This window comes from Balaenoptera acutorostrata, chromosome 21 (genome assembly GCF_949987535.1).
Source record: "Balaenoptera acutorostrata chromosome 21, mBalAcu1.1, whole genome shotgun sequence".
Lineage (NCBI taxonomy): Eukaryota > Metazoa > Chordata > Mammalia > Artiodactyla > Balaenopteridae > Balaenoptera > Balaenoptera acutorostrata.
The window spans coordinates 22313744-22329118 of record NC_080084.1 but is presented as its reverse complement, the minus strand read 5'-3'; the positions used below and the strand labels follow the sequence as shown (position 1 = coordinate 22329118).

Genomic DNA, 15375 nt, shown 5'->3' with positions numbered 1-15375 from the left:
GCTGAATCTGATCTGGATTCTATAGGCCAACTGTTTTCAAACTATACTTCAAACTACACTTGATCAGTTTGAAAACCACAGTCAAGGTTTGGTGGATCCATTCACTTACTCATTCATTAAGTATTTACCAAGTACCTACTACCTGCATGTACTATACTTGGCATGGTAAGACAGTGACCAAAACAGTTTAACATCTCTGATGTAAATCTTCCATTACTTCATGGAGCTTACATGTAACAAGGGAGACAGACAAAATAAATAAGCAAATATTAAATAGGTTATAAGGTGACAAGCACTATGAAGATAAAGAAAAGCAGATAAGGAGTAGGGGAGATCTGCTCACCCAATAAGTAACATTTGATTAAAGCCTTGAGGGTTCAAAGGAAAAAGCCATGCAGGTATGTGAAGGAAGAGCATTCCAGGTAGAAGTATCAGCAAGTGTCAAAGCCTTAAAAGTGCTAGGAACGCTAGCAGGAGAGTTGAAAGACTAGAAGAGGAAGCAGAGACAGAAAGAGCCATTTGGAGCTGCTGCGGGTGCCCAGGAAAAGGCTAAGTTTTTCACTTTTCACATGGAATAATTTGGGCATAGACAGATGGATCCTCTCTCTCCTCTTGGCTATCACATCTCTTCAGAGAAAGCAGTTGCTATAATTGCCTTTTCAAAGATCTCTCTTCTCTTAAAATATTCCAAAGAAAGCAATTACTTCCACCGAGGGAAGAAATGTAAGTATATGGAAACAACTTTCTGTTGTCAACATCTTACACATTGGCAAGTACAAGTAGGTTGTAAGAAATGAGCCCAATGACAACATATTTTGTAGTTTCCCACATCTGAATGAAAAGACCGTCTTTTCATTTCTAATTTTTTAAATTTCCATTTTAAATGGGAATGTAAAAGGGGCCATCTCAGAAAGAAGCCCTGGCTTGCACGCTTCTTTCTCTCCCCTTTTCATTGTCATTAAACAAAATTAATGGTACTGCTTACTATTCTGTTAGTAGGAATATAAATTGTTAACCTTTCTGAGGGACAATGCACATAAGGCCCCAAAGCCTTAAAAATATTTATACCCTTAAAGCTCGAAATTCTATGTCTAAGAATTATTTCTGATAAATAAAATAAATAAAATAAAAATGGGATGTGTATTTAAATTTAGCTAAATCATTTAAGTATTGTTCATAATAGTGAAAAAGAAACCAGAATAAACATAAATGTTTAACAACAGGAACTGACAAAATAACAGGAAATGCTGTTCTATGAATACTCAGCCCTCACAGTAGCAATCAACATAGCTCACTGCTAGCAGTCCTACTTAGTCAACTCTGGCTCTTCCTCTTTTGCACAACTTTTATATGTTTGATCACCTGATCCTGGGCCCCAGTTCTAGGCCACCTTCTCTTATCTAGTGCTGGGCTTTAGGTGACCCTACCTACTGTTAGTAGGACCGGATTTCCAAAATATATCCCAACTGTCTACTTCTCCCCATCTTTAGTACCACACCCTTGTCTAAGCCATTATCATTTCTCACCTGTCTCATTGCTCTTCTGACCCCTATATTTAATTCTCCATAAACAAACCAAACTTTGTTTCTCTCTTACTTAAAACCTTCTAGGAGTTTCCCTTCGAACTTCGAACAAAATCCAAACTCCTAACCATACCTATGATGTTCTATGTAACTGGCCCTTCCCCCTTCTCCAACATCATCTCACACAAATTTCCTACAGCCACATGGTCCTTCATCCAGTTCCTTAACATGCCAAGCTAGCTTCTACTTTAAGGCCTTCCTCTGTCTGGCATGATCTTGGCTTAAGCTGGCTCCTTATGCACACCCCTGCTTAAATGTTCCCTCTTTAAAAAGTCTTCACTGATCATCCAGTCAAAAATAGACACCATCACATCACCATATTTTAATTCTCTGCACGGCATGTATGACTACCTGATATATATCTACTTATATGTTTTATATTTGCTTGTTTTTTTAATTCATATTCTCATCTTAGCATGTAAGCTCCATGTTAGCAAAGGTCTTGACTTGTTCACTACTATATGCCAGGTTTTGTGGACAAAGCAGGCATCTTACAAATACTTTTGAATGAATAATGAATCAATAGTGTGTAACCATTAAAAAATACGCTGTAGAAAATAACAATTCAGAAAGATGTTTTACGTTATTAATATCTGAAAAAAGCAGAATGCACAAATATATGGACAAAATATTACAGAAAGGTTGACAAAATATTGACAGGAGCTATCTCTGGGTGACAAAATTATGGGTGATTTTTAGTTTTCTCTTTTGTTTACCTATTTTCTTAATTTATTACAATGGAGTCTTTGGTATGAATTTTAAAAATAAATACAGAAGTTTATTTTAAAAAATTGCTTACCTTCAAAAAGGGAATGACTTCTTTCATAATTGCTTTAATTTGCCGGTCCAGTTGCTGCGTATCAATTCTAGGACATGGGACGGTAGAAACTTCACTTACAGGTTGCTGTGAACTATGATTTTCAATAATAGGAGTTTCCGCTTTAAAAAAGAAAATGCTGTATTAGCAAAATATAGTCTATGATGTTATATGTATACCTTTATGCAAAATTCTAAAGAATATTAAACTCTGATGATTTTATGCTAAAATAACACAAAGGAACAGCCATGTAGTTCTAGTACCCCTGATAATTAAAAGAAAAGTGGTCCAAAAAATCCCCGTTACATATCACGCGGGGCTCTTAATTTTTTATATATGGAGCGATGAGTCTTACTTTTCATCAATTCAAGAACACACCTTCTAAACCATCACCTGTAGTCGGGGCAGCAGCACTACCATCCTCATCCTCAATAATCCTGCAGGTGCATCTGACATTTGTGTTACTTTCAGCCTCAGTCTTCATACGCTCATATTCTCTCATTCTGGCTAATGCTTGATCTAAGTGAATCACAGTGTTACCTGCATATGGAACAGAAATATTTCTAGAGGATATAAAAGCGAACTTTTTCACGTATTCCATAAAATTTATTAATAAAAAAATAATGTCTGAGCATAAGGAAGAAAAACTAGCTTAACAAGTTCCAGATACTGTACTATTTGGGTACCTGGCATACATTATCACATTTACTTAATCCTTAAAATAACCCTATAAGGTAGATGATAGTACCCTCATTTTCACGGAACTTAAGTGACTGCCCAAGGTTTCACAGCCAGTTAAATACAGAATCAAGAATTGGAACCCAGCCCTCTCAGACTCTCAAGTCCATACATTACTTCACATAAACAGTACAACAAAAACTAATTCCAAAATGTCATACAAATTCTGATGTAAATAATCCAACGTAATACAAGCAATTAAGGTAGAGAAAAGACCTAAGAATGAGATTTCCCAATTCTTCTTTGTCCACTTCAGACAAAGCTAGTGGTGAAGGATTGTGAATAAACAATCAGCTAATGAAACTAAACAGGTAGGATTCAAAATCTCTTGGCAACTCAGAAAGTAGGGACAATTAAGGGAGAGAGGGTTGGCTACAGAGTGATTTTTCTCTATAATGAGATGAGCTCAGTACAGACTTGACAGGTATTTAATCAGAGGGAGCTAGGGCCTAGAGTTCTCGTAATTAGGGTAAGGCAAAAGGAAAACTTACTGCTTACTAAAAGGTAGGTACCTAACGATAAAGCAGGGCTTGGCCCTTTTCTTTGTAGTGGAAAAGGCCTTTGAAATCATCTAAATCTTGTTCTCATCATATAAACAAACACTAGAATTATAGAACATTAGATTATTCTATCAACTAAGTGCCCCGGAAGTCTGAATGATTGAATAATTGGGTATAGTTAGATGTGCTACAGTCTGGAAAATGAAGCAGGCACCTGGGCATCTTTCTTTTCTCTAATTTCCTTTCCGAATTTAGGACTTGGGTTTTTTTCTCTCTGACCTATGCAACCCTCTAAGCTTTTGTTTTACTACTGATGTAAAAAAATGCAATGTGCCATGCCTCAGAGTTACCTGGATTTCCCACTATAAATTATACATGCTAAGAAATTTCAGTTCTTACCCAAATTATGAAGTTAACATTTTTATTGAAGATGTGATTGGATGAGGCATTGCTACCTCTGAATTTTTCCTACTGACTAACTGGAAGATCTTAAAGGATGACCTTTAAGAGAAAGGAAATTAACATTCTCTGAACTTCTATTAGGCATGCTAGAGAGTTCTGTGTATTTTTCACAAGAACATAGCAAGGTAAATAGGACCCCATTTCCTTAGTATATATATATATGCAGAGAGTCAGAAAGGTTAGATGATTTGCCCAAAGTCAAAGAGTTTAACAATTCTTGAATTTAGACTGATGGATGGACTTTTAAGTCCACATTCTTTCCACCACATCTTGCCTTTCTAGACTTTTGTTTCCTTATCAATGCCATTCAAAGACTATATTAAAGTCGTGTTCTAAGATTATAAAAATTCTGCTTACCCAGATCATCTGTTGCAAAAGGCTCAAAATTTGAAGATACAGACATGACACTAGCATTATCAGCATCATTTTGCTCACTTATTTTATGTGTTTCTCTCTCAAAGTTCTTCTCAAAAGTTTCCTAAGTTATAGTTTAAAAAAACAAATAAAAGTCACTAATATTTCTTTTAAAATTTTATGATTAATATTAAAAATTTAACATAGAAACTAAGTATTTGCATAAAACACTTAAAACTGTGATATAATGAAAGTTATAAAAAGTTGAATACAGAGTCACAGAGAATATTAAAATATTAAGTAACCTTGCAGAACACTTTGTCATTATGGAGATGAAAATACACAGGGCCAGCTACTAATTAAATTCTAACTTGGAAAAGGTAACATTATTTCTACACTATCAGAGAAACTCTATCTTCAAACTCTAACAATGCTTAGTACCTTACTATGATATCTGGTTGTCTCAGAAGAAAAACATGACAGCATCATTCATATTTTTTAAAATTAACTTTATTGAAGTATAATTTACATACAATGCACCCATTAAGTGTACAGTTTGATGAGTTTTGAAAAATATATGCACCAACGCAACCATCTTTCCTAAATATAAAGACCATTTCCACCAGCCCAGAAGAGTTCTTCTGTATCCTCTACACCCCACTCATATGATTGCTATTACCACAGATTAGTTTTGCTGGTTCTAGAGCTTTATATAAAATGGAACCACTCATTATATACTCTTCGGTGTCTGGCTTCTTTCACTCAGTGTGTTTCTGAAATTAATCCATGTTGTTGTGTGTTTCAGAAGTTCATTATTTTTTAATGGCTGAAATAGTATTCCATTGTATGGATATACCACCGTTTGTTTATCCATTTATCTGGTGATGTTCCAGTTTGAGGCTATCATGACTAAAGATCCTATGAACATTAGTGTACAAGTATTTGTGGACATGTTTTCATTTCTCTTGGATGAGTACCTAGAAGAGAAATTGCTGGGTCACATGCCAAGTTTATGTTTAACTTTATAAGAAACTGCCAAACTGCTTTCCAAAGTGGCCGTACAATTTTTACAATCCTACAAGCAGTGTGAGAGTTCCAATTGCTCCAAATTCACACCAATACTTCTTATTTTCAGTCTTTTAAATTTCAGCCTTTCTAGTGGACGTGAGGTAGTACCTCATGTAGTTCTGATTTGCACACTGGTCATTTATATATCTTCTTTTGTGAAGCACATGTTCAAATCTCTTGCCCATTTTTTTCGAGTTGATTTCTTACAATTGAGTTGTAAAAGTTCCTTATATAGTCAGGATTTGTCTTTTACACAGTCATTTGCCAGATATATGTACTGAGGTTGTTTTCTCCTAATGGTATCTTTTGAAAAGCAGAAAGATTTTATTTTTATGAAGGCTGATTTATCAATTTTTTTCTTTTCATATTTAGTGCTGTGTCCTACAAAATCTCTGCTTATGTCAAAATCATGACAATTTTGCTTTCTTTTAGAAATTTTATAGTTTTAACTTTTCCAGGACTGTAAGTAGTTTCAATTAATTTTTGTGTATAGTGTGATTAGGAGAGAGCCTCAATTATATTTTGACTGTAACTCATTTCACAATTGTGTTCTTTCCTAGCTACTGATCTTTTAAAGTTTTCTCTTAAATTATGAAATGAAAGGTTTGTCCCTGATTAAAGGAAATTCAGGCATTAGGGAACATGTTTTAAGAAATGGAACCATTTTGCTACTCCTTTAAGTAAGACTTGAAGGTAGATGTGCCTTTGCCATTTTATAGCACCCTGGAGTAGAAGATGCAAATTGTTTCTTCCTCTTCCTAAATCTCAATTCCTCAACCTCCTTGACTATAATCCCCAGATGTCTACTTTAATTCTCTCTTTCATGGCATGAAGACTTTTACACACTCTGAAAGGTATGTGTAAAAGCTCCATAAATAGAACTCAAAGGACCTTGGCCTAGAAACATGGAGAATGAGACTCTATATCCATCCAGTATGGCAACCACTAGCCAAGCAGCTATTTAAATAAAATTTAAAATTTAGTTCCTCAATTCCATTAGTCACATTTCAAGTGCTCGATAGCCACATGTGGCTAATGGGTACTGTATTAGACAATGAAGAATAAGACACTTCCATCACTGTAGAAAGTTCTACTGGATGGCACTGCTCTAGATCTGCTAAGACACCTACTTATAAAGTATTACTGTATCTTTAAATTTTAACTTTAAAACCTTGTCAGGTTAACTTTATCATAAATTGTAGCTCAATTTTCAAAATTTACTGTTGACGATGCAAACCAATGGGCTCAAACCCTTTAAAATAACTGGAGGTAATGCCGCCTATCTGAAATCTGGATACAAAGAAAGGCACTGGAGTTAGGGAGATAAAATTACTAAAAAAGATTTCTAAGAACAGACACTCTTCATGCTCCCTCAGTAAGTTATTTCAATGCCTAATTAACTTAAATGTAACCTAGTATCTCCTATTTTTTATGTATACAGCTGGACCACTTTTCATTTCCCACAAAATAAGAGAACACAATTTTCAATTAGTTAAAATAACAATTAATCCCAAGTAGCAATTAGTTACATTAATTTGTATTTGCTATTATAAAGTCAATCAAAACCATGTAGTTTTTGCACACAGGTTTATGTTCATAGTAGTTTAGGAGTTGGAGCCGAGTGAGGAAAAGTTTTAAGCAGAAAAGATGACTTGGGGAAGTATTGTTTTAAACATGAGTAAAATAAAAGAGCAAAAATTGAGAAAAAGTCCTCAATAATTGTAAGGAAATTACTATACATGAAGAAGAGAAGATGATCTTTTGAGAAAACACTATCTTTTCAGGAAAAAACATATGTTATCATATTAACAATGGGCAGAAACACAGTAATATGCTTCCAACTCTATACCTATAGCAGGTATTTGCTAATCAATTATGGCATTCTTATCCATGAACATCCAGGTGCTGAAGTTGGTATAAAAAAGAATGTACTTGTTATCCCAGGACCACATATAATCTTTCACAATAGAATCATGGTCTGAACCTTTAAACAGGTGATTTCAAATGCCTAGTTCATTATCTCCTCAGTATCCTCATAGTTTGCCATACAGTCATTCAATCCACTATGTGTGAGGTAGGTGTTATTTGGAGGACATAGTTTATTGAAAATATACACTTTCCTCACCACTCTTTTCCATTTCCAGGCCCTTTTTACTTTACTCAAAAATTTCTTCATCAATTTTAATGCATTAAATTACATTTTCTACCAGGCTTTCTTTTGTCTAGGTTTCTCTTCTAACTCAAAGACTAACTCAATTTATCTTGTATTTACTCAAGGGTTCTTTGATCTAACTGCTGTCTGGTTTACTCAATGTCTTGAACGAAGACAACAATTTTTACTGAGTGTCTATTATGACTCAACTCCTATGTTGGACAAAGGAGATATAAATATGGCTACTTTAGACCTTATAACCTATCATTAATTTTTGGTGTTTGACTGCTGTCATATTGTGACTGAATTTTATACCTCACCTCAAAATAAAGCAATACATTACACTCAGCTTTTTAAAAATGCTAAAAACCAAATATATTAGGTATACTCACAATTTATTAACAACCTACTTAACTTTTGTTAGCTGCATACTGAAATTATGTCTACATTTCATTAATCATTATCAGCTTACATCATCAGTAGTAGCAAGGCTTTCACTGGGAGTAAGTTCTGAGTTTGATGCTATCCAAGTACCAGAATTCACTGACTTTACGTTTTCCCCTTCTTTTTCATGGTTCTCAGAAATATGTCTGGATACTATGTCCTAAATAAGGAAATAAGATAGCTATGAAAAACATTTGTGTTTAATCACAAAATTAAAAGTAGAAGTAGATACCAGAACAAATGCAATACTCCTGACCTCAAAGGTTAACTACGAGGAAGACATAACATTTAGGATAAAACACTAAAAAACTGCTCAGAAAAAGACTTTATCTAAAGCTACTTAAGCTATATAAGATTATTAAAATGGCATGGAAATACATAAAAAAACAGATCAAAATACTTATGGAACAAGGACATACTTCAGTCTAAGAAAGTAACCAGACAGAATGGTGAAAAATGGCAATACCAGAAAGCACAGGGGAAAAAATGTTAGGTACTAGATACCTGCAATGCATATAAAGCCCTCTGTCTCAAATAGTCTGTATTCAGTAGCTGAAGTTCATGGAAGAGTTCAATAAGAAAATGTGGACGAGATTCATTTTGAGAAATCAACGTAGCTACTTCAGAATAAATGGTATCCCGCAAAGCTTCAAACATGGAAAAATCACTCCCAGTTTCTGGAAGATATAAAAGATCAGGAAGTTAATATTGATGAAATACATTCCTGACTATTTCTTTTAACTTGCAACATTACTCTCACCTTTAAATTACTTAAAACACAATTCTATTTCAGAGCTTTTAAAGTAGAATAAAAATCTTAAAATTACCAAGAAAAAAATAATCTTAAAAATATCAAGATATACACTAAATATTTACTAGAGAAATAACATTACTTAGCATTACTTAGAGCAAAGTTATTTCTCAATGGAAAATTTTACACATTTCCTAGGAATAATCAGTGGAAATCTTTCAGCACTTGAATGAAATAAGCAAATGGCAAACAATTTTCTTTTTTTGCTAATATGAGTTTTCTTACAGAAAAGGAAATTCGTTTATTTTGTTAATGTTGAGAACTAAATGCTGCCAAGGAAACATACTACTTTAAGGCTTATCTAGTTAGGTCTAGTGATTCTCAAATCTCCACAATCATGCTGTATTGATGAAAAACTGAATTGGTAACTATAACAAAATAGGTCTATTTTACTACAGTGTCTTACTGACACACTCATTATAAGTTGGAGCAAGCAGTGAGGCAAATGAAGTTTTCAGTTTCACAGAATCTAGGCATCACTCTATTATTTAGCAACAATTCTGCTACATGTTTATGTTTATGTTTATAGCAAAGAATTATCACCCTTAAAGGTATACACTCATACCTTTACTTTTAAGAGCACAAATTAGGAACTGTTCCCATTTTGAGTTCTCTATGAAAAAAAAAAAATTTCCCAGTGTTCTTCTAACTATCAAATTTTATAAACTTTCTAGAGTAACAGTAGAACCACAAGCAGCTAAATATTCAAGTTCTACAAAAATCAGTGATAAGTTTTCAAGAAAGGGAATTTGAAATGTTGAGTGTTTTAATATATTGTGCTTTCAAATAAACATGCAAAGATCATTAAGATTTTAAAAATTCACTTTTTGCAAGAGAGAAATTTTTAAAATGCAAAGCAAATGTGGTTTAATGAAAAAACTTTCCATTAATTTATTAGGCAAATTAACATCCTCAGGCCTCAATTTCCACAAGTATAAAATAATAAGGGTAATAAATATGCAACTTCCCTATCTTGCCTCAGACATTTATGAGTATAAAATGAAATGATATACTAAAATTCTCTTAGTAGTTTCAAAATGTTCAAATGTGCCATGTTACTATAAAAATATTTATTATGAGCAGGAACCAGAACTATCTCTGTAGGAAATCTCTACTTATAGGAAAAATCCAGGTATGAAGATGGGATATCACACAAACTTTCCCAATTTATACACTATATTGTAGTTTGATCAGTTGTTTTAGAAAAAGTTTATTTTAAAGATATAAGAACAAAGCATATTTAATTACCTCTGTATGTGATAAAATTATCACTCTAAATTATATATCAGTAAAGATTAAATTATTCCCGAATAATGAATTATGCCAAACATATGCTTCATCCCTCCCGCCTGCAATAGAAAACTGGAAAGTTTTGGCCAGTTTCTCCTCCTGGACTAAAATGCATTTGTTTAGCCTGGAAAAATCCTTGATCTCAGCCAGATTTCTCTGACTCCATCTTGTTTTTATTCTACTTTCAGAGTTCTTTTCTTTAGGAAGTACCACTGATACATTTAGCTTCCTCCACACTACGTCCTTGTTTTTTTTGTTTTCTTTAAATTCCCCTAGAAGGTTCATACAGGCTTTTCTTTTTTACTCATGTATAGCACAGGAGGCATTAAAGAATATTTACAATTCTAAATCATACAGAACCATGTCTAAAGAAAATTCATAGTTTAAAGACAAAAATAGCATCCTGCAATTTTCCATGATCTTTATTTATCATGGTCTTTGCATGTCATAGTTGTTTTTGTTCAACGGTTTATTTTTTTATACATGTTGACTGGTAAGGAAAAATAAGAACTACAACAGAAGTCATACACAGTACTTAACACTGTAAATCAGAGCTAAGAATAAAAATAACTATATTTCTGTTTCTAAAAAATATTAATGCTCGTAAGCATTTAAAGAATACAAGATAAATAACTTCAAATAAAACACAAAATTATAACACCTATTACCTACATGAATGTGTTGGTTATGTTACATACACTAACAGGAAATGAAAATAAGAAAAGCAGCCAATTTTACCAACCAAGTAAAGAATTATAAATGCAAACCTTCAGAATTTAGTAAGTATGAATTCTTTCTCTTTTACCAGCCAAATAACACATACACACTAAACTAAATCTAAAAAAATAATTAGAACAATAAAACTAAGGATTGTTAGGACCAATGGAAGAATTAACAAAAAGTGGACACCAAAACTAAGCAGACTGTTACCTGGCGCTTCAGTGCATGCATTTCTCTTAGACTGCTGTAGTATGCTCCTAGCATGTGCTGTAGGAAAGGGCAGACATAAGGATGAACATAAAATGTGTGTGAATAGCAAAGACAGGGTCTATAACATGAATAAATGAATGAAAAAAAGAAATAAGCAAATTTCTTTAAAATCGTTTGCCTGAACTGAAATGTTATCCCAAGGTATCGTTTATGCTCTGTTTAAAAATAATCTCTTCAGGGAAAATATCAAAAGATCTGCTATAAACTTGTGTTGATGTGACTGATGACGACTATCATAATAAACTTCTACCATTCACTCTTAGAAGCATACACATCAAAGGGAACCTCCCACAACCCCCGAGGGAGAAGAGGACTGTATATAGTTCAATACTAGCAGCCATATATGCTACAATCTAATGATCATATAACAAAAACTACTATTACTTGCCATAAAGAATTTTAGGGTAATGGTTAAAACTATAAGTCTTTTTAGAAAAGAGGAATATTTATATTATTCAAACATTTTTTTAGTTCACCAAAATTTCATGGTTATATGTTTCTAAGTGACAGTAATAAGATCTGAAGTACTATGACCAACTATCAATTATTTAGGTAACTGACATCTCAGTTATTAAGCCTATCACTTTAGTGCCTTTCTCCAACCTCCACCCAACTGTTTACTGTTTGAAGACATCAGTATTTGACAAAGATAGTGAAAGGAGATGGAAACTACAAAACTTTGGTAAAATGCTAGGGTCGGAACAATAGAATTGATATGTTTGACAAAAGGATCTTGGACTTAACAGGAGACCAGGATTAAAACTTCGGCTCTACCATTTGCTAGCAATACGACCTTGAGGAGGTCATTTCAAAATATGAATAAATGTGATGTTTCTTTTCTGATTACGAAAGTAATAAATACTCATTATAAGTTTTAGAAAATATAGATGAGTTTAAAGATAATAAAACCACTATTAACATTTTGACGCATTTTCTTCCAGTTTTTTTTTTAATCCAGATTTTTGTTTAAAATAGTTGGAATCATAATGTTCAGTCAACACCTAAATCCCAATTTCTTCTTTTCACTTTTGTTTCCTTAGGATGGATGCCTACAGGCACTGGGTTAAGGGCATGACTTTTTTCCCCCAAAACTGTACCAGTTTATATTACTGGTCCTTTATGAGCACTGGGAAAAAACAGGCACCCCCTCTGATCATGTTTCCTCATCTGCAAAATGAAAATAAAATGAATTCAAAGGATTATGAGGCTCAAATGGGATGAGTAATTTGTTTAGTTTGTAAACAGTAAAGCATACTACAAATGGTAGCTACTATTACCATTTTCACCAAGGGTCTCACTGACAACTGAAAATTTAGAGTCTATATTTACTGCCTCCCTCTCCGTATCTCTCTGAGGTGCACTTATTCTTTATAAACCAGGGACGTGCCAGTACTTGCTTAAACTAAAATGGCGGCAAATACTTATGACCCCATTCATTCAATAAACACTCACTGAGTGCCTACCACGTGTCACGTTCCATGCTAACATTTAAGATACAAATATGAAAAAATATTGCCTACTGCCAAAGGACTCAAAAAGGTGATACAGACACTTGAACAAGTAAATACTACATAATGTGATACAGGCAACAAAAGAGGTTTACACAGGCTATGACAGAAAAACAAAAAGGAGAAACGGTAACCTCTCCCAGCTTGGATTTGGATACAATTCCAGAGTTGCAGAATTAAGATTTTATTTAAGAGCCAGCAGAGAAAAAGGCTTACAAAGAGCAAAAAGGACTTGAGGCAGAAAAGACAACTGCTGAGGTGGCTATGGGAAAACTTCAGTTCAGTGCCACTGAAAGAGTCAAGTTCAAGGCATAGGGTGTGAGAAATGAATCTGGAGAGGCAGGAAGGAATCAAATCTCTGCTGGTCAGGTATGTTACATTGAGGCATCTGGACTTTCTCCTGCAGGCACGGCGAAGGCCAAAGATTTTAAGCAGGGGAACGATGTGATTTTATATCCAACTCTTATTCAGATAATATTTTCAGAATTTCAAATTAGGAGTACCAAATTAATGTCAACTATACTTGTTCATTCAAAATTTTATCAAAATGCATCAAAAGATAGTATCACAATAACAATAAAATATATTTCCAGTTTACACTTCTTGATATCAAGAACTGTGTACTGTAAACTCTACTATAAAACCTTTCACATGATAGAAAAGTGTGATAGATGAATTTTAAGCTTGTTTTAATATAGCTTTTCAAATCTAAGGTGAAGAAGTCCTTAAATTAAAACAAACCAAAAAAGAACATACCTGACGATATTTCTGTAGACCTACTATGTCTTATTACTTTTTCCAGCTGCTCATGATTCTTTCTGCTGAACACTTTCGCTTGAACAGGCGCTTCAGTCTGGGCTGAATGTCTGTTCCTACTTTTGCAAGGTTCACATGTGCTAGACATACTGGCACTTTCATACCCTTGAGTAAAAAAAGTGACAGCTGTTATCAGTTGCAACTAACTCAGACTGAAAGGGAAATTGATTTCCATAGTGAAACAGTACAGGTCACTCAATTTAGAATGCTGTGAAGGCCTGGTATAACTAGAAATCAAAATAGTAAATAGTATGTTTCGGAAAAATCTTTGCGATAACCTTTGGAGGCATAGGATAACAGTAATAAATTCTAACACTTCATTGTCCTTCGATATTCATCTCAATGAATATATCCCAACTCAAACTACATGGTAGACCTTATATAACCCAAATTCTCTACTAGACTCCAAGCTAACAATTTTTCAGTATTAGGAAATACAAGAAAGAATCACATCTAATCTATGTATGTCCATGATAGACAGAAGAATAAGGGGCATTAAATAATCAGATGTCTGCTTTTGTATACCTTTTGTTTAATATGACTTGGTATAAAGCCTTCCCCACCCATAGGTTATACATATATTCTATTAACTCTTCCGAGTTTTGGTATTAATCTTTTTTTCCAGTTACTTTTTGGCATCTAGCACAAGGTAGGAATTCAACTTTATTTTGTTCCACATGGATAGTTGGTTACACCTACCCTTTTCCCACTGAATTAAAATGCAACCTTGGTCAATATATTAAATCTCCACACTTATTGGGTTTTACTTCTGGGCATTCCATCTGTTTAACTTATCTATTCCAATGCCACAGAAATTTTACACTATGTTTAAACACCTGGTAAGACAAGTCCTATCTAGCTTCTTTTCTTAGCTATTTTTGGACACTGGTCCTTCCACAGAAGTTTCGAGATCTTTTTCCCCCAATTTCAAAAACAATCCATGAGGATTCAAAACAGAAACACATTAAAAGTATTTATTAATTTGAGGAGAATTTATTTATTTTTAAGTATTTATTTATATATTTATTTGGCTATGACAGGTCTTAGCTGCAGCACGGGGGATCATTGTTGCAGCGTGTGGAATCTTTAGTTGCAATTTTATACATTCTAACTTAAGAACATAGTTATGCTTTTATATTTGCTTAATCTTGTTTCGTGTTCTTCAAAAAATTTTTTATAGATCTAGTACGTTTCTTGTTAAATTTATTCCTAAGGATTTTTTGTCCCAGTAGCTTTGGATACTACTACGAAAAGAATACTCCCTGCCACTTCCATTTCTACTGGGTATTACTATGATAGAGAAAAATATTTACACACTTATTTCATAATCTTATTTCACAATTACTTTACTAACTTAGCTAACTTAGGTAGCTATTTTCCAGTGTCTCTCGGGCTAGCTTAGAAAATATATAAAATTTGTTTCCCTCCTTTTCAAACATTTAGTCCAATCATTTAATCTTGTCATAATACTTTCCAACCAATGCTACATAATGATGGTGGTAGAGAGGGAATCCCTGTTAATTCCTAATTTTGATAGATATATCTCTGGAGTATTTTCATTTACAATAGTGCTTGTAAGCGGCATCAGCTAACAGCCTTTATTATATTTAAATAACTGCCTCCCTTTCTAGGTGCATTTTCATTAGGAATGACTTAAAATTTTATCTAATCTACCGCTATGATTACATGACTTCTGTCCTGTAATGTGGTTGATATAATCAATTATGTTGACAGATTTCCTGATAATAAATCACAATTACATTTCTGTAATAAACCCTGTTGACAACAGTCTAATGTTCTTTTCATATACTGGCAGGTTAAATTTGCTAGTATTTTACTTTT

The 15375-nt window shown here is 33.6% G+C and overlaps 1 protein-coding gene across 32 annotated transcripts in view; it reads right to left on the bottom strand.

The window, feature by feature from the left end:
* Positions 1-15375, bottom strand: part of PCM1 (pericentriolar material 1) — an 88650-nt gene that overhangs the window by 16763 nt on the left and 56512 nt on the right. For 13 of the 32 annotated variants that reach the window (XM_057537167.1, XM_057537156.1, XM_057537159.1 and 10 more), the window contains 7 exons: positions 13474-13638; positions 11150-11206; positions 8623-8795; positions 8147-8278; positions 4458-4578; positions 2779-2940; positions 2383-2522 (listed from right to left, as the gene is read on the bottom strand). In XM_057537167.1, coding sequence (XP_057393150.1) covers positions 2383-2522; positions 2779-2940; positions 4458-4578; positions 8147-8278; positions 8623-8795; positions 11150-11206; positions 13474-13638 — 950 coding nt within the window. The remainder of the gene's footprint in view (positions 1-2382; positions 2523-2778; positions 2941-4457; positions 4579-8146; positions 8279-8622; positions 8796-11149; positions 11207-13473; positions 13639-15375) is intronic. The other 19 variants (XM_057537162.1, XM_057537163.1, XM_057537165.1 and 16 more) reach the window with 5 other exon arrangements.